The 8,913-nt window shown below is 44.1% G+C and overlaps 1 protein-coding gene across 1 annotated transcript; it reads right to left on the bottom strand.

Moving 5' to 3' along the window:
• Positions 1-399: 399 nt before the first annotated feature.
• Positions 400-7,302, bottom strand: NT5C1B (5'-nucleotidase, cytosolic IB). Its single transcript, XM_052809563.1, has 6 exons — positions 7,116-7,302; positions 6,805-6,972; positions 3,803-3,932; positions 3,157-3,279; positions 2,266-2,450; positions 400-1,304 (listed from the first exon to the last, which is right to left on the bottom strand). The coding sequence occupies exons 1-6, from the start codon at positions 7,242-7,244 to the stop codon at positions 966-968; spliced, it is 1,074 nt and encodes a 357-aa protein (XP_052665523.1). The 5' UTR covers positions 7,245-7,302; the 3' UTR covers positions 400-965.
• Positions 7,303-8,913: the final 1,611 nt, after the last annotated feature.

The following is an 8,913-nucleotide window of genomic DNA, read 5'->3' as shown; positions in this document are numbered from 1 at the left end:
CAACAGGCACCTGTCCCCTGGAAACTCACATGAGGTTGCCAAACTGAGTTCACGCAGATCACAAACCAGCTGTAAATCCTAAGTGAATCTAGTCAAGAAACAAGGAGTTCCATCAACAGCATTATTTAAGGTAGATTCTCTGCTGTTATAAAAGTATGTTCTAAAGCCTCTGTCTTTGTGCCAGTCAAAATACTCACAGCATCTCTGACTTCTGCCCAGCTCTATGAAATCTGTTGGGACTTAAGTGTCTTTGAGAATTCTAGCGCTCTCTCAAATTTGGCTGGAAGTGTTCACTTCTGGTTCTAAATATCCAAAGGAGGCAAGAGACACAGAGACACTGATTACACAAACTCTGCATAGGAAATTATGCTAAAACCTCTACATAGAAAAATGACAACGTTCTGTAAAGCCAGCTTTATTAGAATAGGAAAACAATATAGAGTAATAAAGGGTTCCTTTAAACACAAGATCAAATAAGCTAACATTTCACTGGAAGCTGAAACCTTGTGATAACAAACCTACTGAACACATACTTAACAAGCAAACCACCAACAGGTAAACACTTACATGTAAACTGTGCTTTTGGTAATATCAGAAATAACCATCAAGGACTAGCATTGCAGCATGATTTTTGTTATAAATAACCCGTCAACAGTTTTTTAGAGAAAATATAACTGTTCTCCCTGTCTCGAGCTATAAAAACAGTACAAATCTTTCCCTAATATCAAAAACAGTGTTAGATCCAGACGGCTAAAAAGCCTAAACAGCTTAAGAATGCTATTAAAATAACTCTATTAAAAACTTACCTATATTAAAAAATATTTCCTTTAAAGGCTGTTCTAGCCCAAAGTTAAATCATTAAACATAGTGCTTACAATATACAAATGTAGAGGTTTTCAGACGTAACTATTGGTATGTTAGAGGCTGGCTGAGTTAAGAACCTTATCGTTAACGGTGCCATCCAGTCATGTGGATTTGTGGTATTTCTGAGCAATGCCATAGGGAACATGTGCAGCTATGGTGCCTAATTTCTGTGCTCCTTCGATGTGAAACATCTGGTCATCAAAGAAAATGTGAGGGCGGATTTTTACCAGGATCGGTCCTTTAGGAGCTCCTGCTAGGAAAAGTGCCTCATCAACCTCCAGACCCCAGCTACGAAGAGTCTTCAGTACTCTGGCTCCAGAGCTTGCTGCACTTCTGGCTGTGACCAGGAAGGTCCTTATAGGACAATTTAATCGTTCGTTTTTCGCATAGAACTTCTTCTGGAGTTTCCCTAGGTCTTCCAGAAAACCTTTCAAAGGACCCTGAGTATGAAATACCACAAGCATATTAGGTATTTGTCCACAGCTCCCAAAATCATTCTTTTGCTTTCTATCACATTGCCAGTTACATACAGGATTCCTTCCCCAATGCTATGCTACTCAGCAAATTCTCTATGTAATGTGTCCAAAGGGGTCTGCGCCCTCACTAGGAATTCACAAATTGGAAAAAAGTTAAAACCATAATCCTACATGGTATGATCAGTAGGAAACTGATTCTCATTAAGGCTTACAAGATGTCTTACAATATGAAGTTATAACTATAGTCTTTAATAAAATGTTCTTTAAAAACACTTAACTCTTTTTACTATGAACCATGAGCTGCAATTTTTTTTTCTGTGCAAAAACTGGTAAGAGACCTAATTACACAGGCATCACTGAACTCTTTCCAGATTAATGACAATATTAGAATTACACTCCGATTAAAAGAAGTAAGTGATAGTTTGGGTCAAACTGCAATATATTGCACTGCCCAGCACTTTCATAAACCAAGCTTTTATTCTGAATTTATACCTTTTTTAACAATAGCAGAATTGGTCTTTCAGTTTAAGCTAATGTTAAAATATTTGTGGTTTTTAGACAAATGGCATAGGTCTGCTTGGGAATAAGCACAGCTACTACCCTGTTTCAATAACCAGAATATCCCGGTGTTTGAAATTAACATAAATAATCAAGGAAATCAGTAGTAGCCTTTCATTTTTCTAATGATACAATTAAAATACAACTGTAAGTCACTGTCTTATATATGCAGTTCTCAGTGAAGTGGGAGATCTGGTGAAAGGACTGCAATGGTGGGCTCTTTTATGTCAAACGTGCATTTTAAAGATTATCCTTGAAAAAGGAAATAAATAGGGCAATTACATACACACTGGGGGAACTGGAGAAAGATAGCAGCAGTGAAAATTATCAGATGTTTTGAAACTCACCAATTCAAAGAAGTACAAACCTGTGCAAGAGGCTTATTTTCATTCAGCTGTTCATGTTCAAAAAATCTATCTAATCCTTGCTCTTTGACAATCTGTTCTGATTCATCAGAAAAGAGAACCGCATCCCCATCAAATGCCACCCTCAACTGTGTATCTGAGTACGCAACATCTTTGTTGGCAGCGAACATCGTAGCTGATGCGATGCCTGAAAATGGATCAGAGAACCTCGGTTAGCATGTCCTGCAGAGTCATTCATTAAACTGTCAGCAGTTCAGTTCCGACAACTTATTTGTGGTGACCTTTATATATGGTGAGCAGAAACGATCACTAAAGCTAATTAGTAATGGCTGTTCTGTAACACATATGTATGGAAGCTGTCCCATTGACGTAACTTCTTAGACATGCTTCCTTCCACTTGTATGATAAGAATATACAAAAATGGTCCCCAAGGTGTGCTGAGACAAAGCAGGAAGTTCCAAGGAGACCACTGAATCAAACTATTTGCTATTTTTTAACTCCTTACAAAACACAGAAGTTGGCTTTTGTTAAGTCATACCAAAGAGATTGCTCTATTCAAATAGAAGTTGAACAGAGGTAAGGAGGTGTGTATGGGAGTTCATTGCTTGTAGAAAGAGAAAAGAGAAGAAGAAAGAAAGAAAACAGAAAGGTGTGACAATGGTAGAGGGTGATTAAGTTGTCATTATCAGCAGGCTGAGGGGTCAGAGAGCAATAATAATACAGAGAAAAAAACTAATTTTATTTCAGTAAGTAAAAATAAGTGACAAGTTTGCACCATACAAAATTGTGACTTTCTGCATTTGATGCAGCAGCACTACTTTCTGTGAAAGACACATAATATTCATTTTCTAACAAGCTCAACAGAGAGAGAACAAAAGCAAGTCAATTCAAACCTGCTTCTATAGCTTCTTGCACTTTTTCAGAGTCTGCTGAGAGGTACAAGTTCGTAAGGTATGCGGTCAGGTAACCAATAGGACTTTTTCCTCCCGTCATACAGAAACGTTCAATTGTTAAGCCTAAAGTAAGAACAACACAACAAGGTGTGACTCTGCCTTGACACTACAAACCTGTAAAAGGAACCCATTAAAAGGTACACTAGCCTACAGCTGACAGTAAACTTAAAAAAGAAAAATTTGTTCACCATAATTTCAACAAGTTAGACAACCTGACTACAATGTTTGATCAGCCCTTCCTCCTTGAGAATTAAAAAAAAAAAAAAAAAAAAATCCTTCTAAGACAGCAGAATAACTTCTCTGAAGGTACATGTATAGGGGGCACAAATACCAGACAACAAAAAGTTTAAGGACTTCTCAGAAATTAAGATTCACACCTGACAAGTTAAATCTAGAGCTTTGGACCAAATACTGCTTAACACTTTCTCACTTATGCTGACACCCCAAAATAAGTATCATCCTCTGAGGAATGGGTGTCAGTACCAAAGAAGCTGCTTTTACCAAGGCAGGAATAGGAAAAATAAAATGAATTCATTTTATTATGTAACAGCAAGCAGTTCTACAAGGTAGTATTTATTTTACTTACCATAGTGATTGATGCTGTTTATCAGTCTCACTCCCACTTGGGCATGGTTATTAGTCATCAGAACAATATCAAATCGTTCTTCATCATCAGGGTACAGCTCAAGAAGCCGGGCATTGACATGCTCCAGCGCCTGCAGGTTAAAAATGTGGAAGTCAATAGACAAGTGGAATGTGCCTCGTTTCTTAATCACTGTGGTTTCAGTGATAGGACTGTCTTGAAGGGGAATGTGAAACACCTGATAGTTTAACTTGCCCAACTTGTTTTATTCCTTTCTGCTCTCCTGCTCCCAGCAACCATTTGACTGAGTTCATTTGAAAGGAAGCAAGTAACTTCCTTTTGCCGAGTCACAGAATTTAACTTTATCATGGAAATCCTTTTTCTTGGGACACCATAATCATCCAGAATAAATCAATGCATTGCTGAACATTATCACAATACCTATTAATCTTTTTTTTTCCTTGTCCACCTCAAACTCGGACTTGCTTGTCCACTTGAAAATTGTTCTTGTGAAATCAAGGAGAAAGTGTAAACTACTTGTTTTGCATGCACAAATGTGAATTGGGGCCACATACTTATGCAAAGATTTACTGACACAGTTCAGGTGGTCAGGTGTCAAAGACTGTCCTTAAGTAACAAGTACAAAGTCATATCCTATCAAACATGATTACCTTGGTGATTTCTAATTGCAGTACTGAATGAGCCAGATTTTGATTCATTTGAGATCTCTTTAAAGATAATGGGCCAACATGTTACATGCACAGTTTGGCATTCTTATGTCCTTGGCCTTTCATCTGCTCATCTCTCTCTGTATCCATCTGTTCTCTCATCTTATTTAGAATCTTAACCCTTTGGGGTAAGATTTGCTTTTTGCTCTAGGTTTATTCACAGACCTCTGCTTTGGGATCTTGGCCGTTGAATGGAATTCCTTGGGATTACGGCAACAAAGTCAACAATGAATCATCAGATGAATGCAAGATGGGTTGATTTTCATTAAGATGCTTTAAAAAGTCAGGCCAGTTGTTAAGAATTAAAACACAGATTTCATTATTAAATTCTGGGAATCTCACTTCAAAAAGCATGGCTATGTCATGTGGGACTGTGCCTAGAAAAACTCTAAGTGAAGGCCTAGTATAAGGCCTAGGAAAAATTCTTAGTATGTGGTCATAACCCGTTTCTATTGCTAATACTCTACTACACTGGCAATTTCTTCAAGTATTAGAGGATAGGGGGGAGTGGAGGAGGAGATGCCATTTTTTGTCCAGTGCCTATACACTTTGCAGCCCAAGGAGATCCTGGCCTGTGATGAAGATTCTTAAAGTTCTACAAGCATGAGATATAATACTTTTAAGTTAGTACCTTAAAGATTTCAATAAAGTTATCCAAACAAAAATACATTATTCCTTTTTGCCTTCTTTGTCTCCAAGTAGAAAGTATCACCCAACAAACCCACAGTTCTCTAGCCTAATGATTCCTGTGACTAAGCAGTTTATGAGTATCTTAAAAAATATAAAGAATTCAAATGCAAATAGCATACTGGAAGGGAACGGAGGTCAAGGTGCATTTAGCTGAGCATGGCTAACAGCTCTGATTTTCAAAGCGTGAGGAGTTAAAACAGTCAAACCTTGCTTATATTCAAAGTGAATTTGACACTGAACTCTAACAAATCTCTTGAAAACTGACTGTGCTAGCAGGGCTGCTATCTCTAGCTGCTACAGATAGGAAAAGATGCAGTAAATTCACTTGTTGGCCTAGCCTCACTGGTGTACAAAGTGAATTATTTTATGACCACGCTTTTATGTTAACAACACCTTTACAGTGCTTGTGCTATTAATGCCATTAACAGCTGTCTGTTATATTTACAACAGCGTGGGTATTGACATAAGTAATTTTTCCACCCTGTATTTCCATAAAGTGATAAATGCGGAAAATGTTTTAAATTCCGGAGAGTAAAACTGAAGTAATGAAAATCTGCTTTTAAAACCTGGACTAAGTGTTCTGCCACAACTCTGCTGTCAGCAAGTATGACTGCTAATTATGGTTTAATAAATTTTCTAAAATTGCTGCGGTAGAGCTTATCGAACAATTCTCAATGGACATGAACTCTGTAGATGGCATTTTTTCAAGTCAGTCCCACTAAAACCTGTGTTCCTCAAAACCATACATATTTTTCTTTTTTTTCTTTTGTAATTTCACTTGCTTTCCATGCTGGAGGCTGTTTACCTTGGCCATTTCTCTTATCTTGTGCAATGAAAGCAAAACACTCCATTTCACCTCTGCTTAAACGCTGACTCCCAACTAGGTGGTCTAATTTCTTTTGCTGGTCCTCAAGAACAATTTCCAGGGTGACAACGAAAGCAAGGAAAAATTAAAGCTGACCAAGAAAGAAAAAAAAGTATGTTCATTTCTGAATAAAGTAATTAGAATGATATTGAATCAATGCCATCTTTAATCATAGTAGTCCTATTACAAGTGCGGCATAAAAATGGAATGAGGAACTAAGACGTTTTGGTTCTGGGTTTTTGGGGAGGGGAAGAGGTTGCAACAAACTTAAAACGACCAGGGGGCCTAGCTTCGCTGAAAACAGTCTTAAAAGGAAAAGCGCTTCGTGCGCCCCGTGTCCAGCCGAAAACGCGGGCTGCTCCTTACCCACACCGGGGGACACAAACCGTGACGCTGAGGGTAAAACGCCGGTCCCGGTGACGCCAGCAGCACGTGATGTTCCGCAGGCGCTCGGCGTTAGTACCGGCGGGGGGGGGGGGGGGAGAGAGGAGGGGTGCCCGGGGGTGGCGGGGAGATGCGGAGATGATGCCGGGCTCCCCGGCCGCGGCGAGCCCACCGCCGAGGGAACAAGTCCCCAGCACGTTTCCGCGGGGCAGGGTCATCCCCGCCCGAGGAGGCTTCGGGCTCTTCCTCTTCCCCAAATTTGGCCTCGCAGCATCCTCCGCAGCACCCCCACACACACACCCTCGCCGGGCCAGCCCGCCCCGGTTCGCCCCGGGTACCTTGACGAAGTAGAAAGCCGGTCCGGGTTTGAGGGTGACGTTCTCGTTGTCCTGCTGGTACTCCACGTACTTCTCCAAGCCGTGCTCTTCGTAGATCCGCCGCTCCGCCACCAGGTCGAAGAGGGCTCGGGAGGAGACGGCTACCGTGATGGCGTGCTGGGGCTTGGGCTGCGGAGCGAGCGGAGGGTAGCGCCGGCCCGCAGCCCCCAGCCTCGGGGGTGCCCCCAGCCTCGGGGGTGCCCCCAGCCTCGGGGACCCCCCCATCCCCGGCCTCGGGGACTCCCCCGGCCCGCCCGCCCGCCCGCACTCACCGGCCGGGGTCTCTTGGAAGCCAGGTTGTCGTAGAAAGCCTTGGCGGCCGCCCAGTCCTGCTCGGCCTCCTGCAGCCGGACCTCCGCGCCGTCGCCGGGCTGGGTCGCCTCCGGGCCGGAGCCGCTCATCCTGGCGGGCGACGGGGCTGCGGGGAGCGGGAGCCGGCGCGGGCCACCGGGAAGCGCTGCCGGCCCCGCCCCGCCCCGCTCCGCTGGGGCAGGGGGAGGTCACCCGGGCGCGGAGCTTTCCCGTTCGCTCTGCCGCGCCCGGCGCCGCCCTGCCCGGCCCGGCCCGGCCCGGCCCTCCCCTCCCCTCCCCTCCCCTTCCCCGGCGGCAGCACCGGCCTCGTGGGTCGGCGGGGCCGCGGCCTTCCCCCCGCGTCTGGCACCCCACGGGTCGGCAGGGCCGCAGCACCTCTCCTCATCGCGCGGCCCGTGGCGGGGGCCGGAGCCGCGGCCTTTCCCCGCGCCCTGTGAGGGACAGCGGGGCGCTGACCTGCCGCGTCCCCTTCCCAGCGCCCGCCGTGCCCCCGACTGCTGCGACCCGTGGTGCTTCCAGCTACGGAATGCCAGGCAGCAGCCTCCAGCACTGGTTTTGTCTCCGGCATTAGAGAGCTGTTATTTAGATGCAGTGGCTTAACTGATTTCTCATTAACGGCAACAAGTTTCCAGGAGACCTCCTACATAACATAGTAATAATGTCTCTAGCAGTCAAGATGGGCTGGGTGTGAGCTGGGGGTCCTTTATTCCGCACAGCGACGCAGAAAGTACCTTTGAGAAACAGTAATTTGGACAGTAGCGTTGAGGGCGTGCGCAGCACACGCAATAAACTGTTATTCTGGCATCTGGTTTGAGTGGTCCTGGACCCCAGAGCCCCACGCAGGCCTGTGGGCTACTTACCTAATACGCGCCTCTCGGAAATCTGCAGACGTGCTTATCTCAACCACAGCAAAGGTCGCCAAACTGATGAGCTAGAGGAGAGAATGGAAAGTGAGGAAAGAAGCAGATTTCTCTCCTGAGCTAGTACGGGGTCTGGCACAGCAGACCCACAGTCTTTGCTGTTGTTGGTAGCCAGTGACTCAGTGGTATCTGTACGTCATAGCACATGTAAGCACCAATATTTTGAAAGGATGCTCTAAACATTGCTTCTGACCCTGATCACTGCATAATCTTTATCAAATGGTCAAGCCTTTCTGCTTCCATCCAGTCTCCAAAAAGGAGCATAATTATTTTTGCTATTTTTGCCTTTTTCTTTTTTTTTTAATGTGGCTTCCCAGTGAAAGGAGGCTTATGTGATTATACCATCTGTCCGTCATTCCCCAGTGATGTCCAGTTCCAAATGAATTTGACAGAAGGATAAAGATCCCAAAGAGATTTAAATTCTTAAAACATTTAGTGAGAATCAACAGCAGCACATAATTGTTGCCCTACTGAGGGAAAGACTAGTGCAAATGCAGCATATTTATCTGCTTGTTCTTCTGCTACGTAATAGCAAATGAATACTCCCTGGCTGATCTGCCATCTCCAAATCTGCCACATTGCCTGTTGCCCAGCTCACCAGGGAGGGATCTGGAAGCAGGGAGGTGGTGGAAAACGGAGGTTAGAGTAAATGGGAAACGGGAGTTGATCATACTGGGGAAGGGGAACTGGAAATATGAGGTAAAAGGAGAGATACTGAGAGTAGTGTATTAGGAAGACAGATGCGAAAAGAGGAGTTAGGATCCCTGTAGGTGGCTGTTGTCATGGGAAGATGTAAGAGTCATAAATCTGAACAAACCTGGTTTTACTGGCTCTGCTA

This window comes from Harpia harpyja, chromosome 15, assembly GCF_026419915.1.
Source record: "Harpia harpyja isolate bHarHar1 chromosome 15, bHarHar1 primary haplotype, whole genome shotgun sequence".
NCBI classification, from domain to species: domain Eukaryota; kingdom Metazoa; phylum Chordata; class Aves; order Accipitriformes; family Accipitridae; genus Harpia; species Harpia harpyja.
This window is presented reverse-complemented; position numbering and strand designations above follow the sequence as displayed.

Bases quoted from the DNA above. Each gene is read 5' to 3' on its own strand.
- NT5C1B (XM_052809563.1), bottom strand. From the start codon at position 7,244: ATGAGCGGCTCCGGCCCGGAGGCGACCCAGCCCGGCGACGGCGCGGAG. The intron at 3,933-6,804 runs GTACCCGGGGCG...TTTAACCTGCAG, and splicing joins CGGCTTTCTACTTCGTCAAG to GCGCTGGAGCATGTCAATGC. The intron at 3,280-3,802 runs GTAAGTAAAATA...TTCTTACTTTAG, and splicing joins AAACAGCATCAATCACTATG to GCTTAACAATTGAACGTTTC.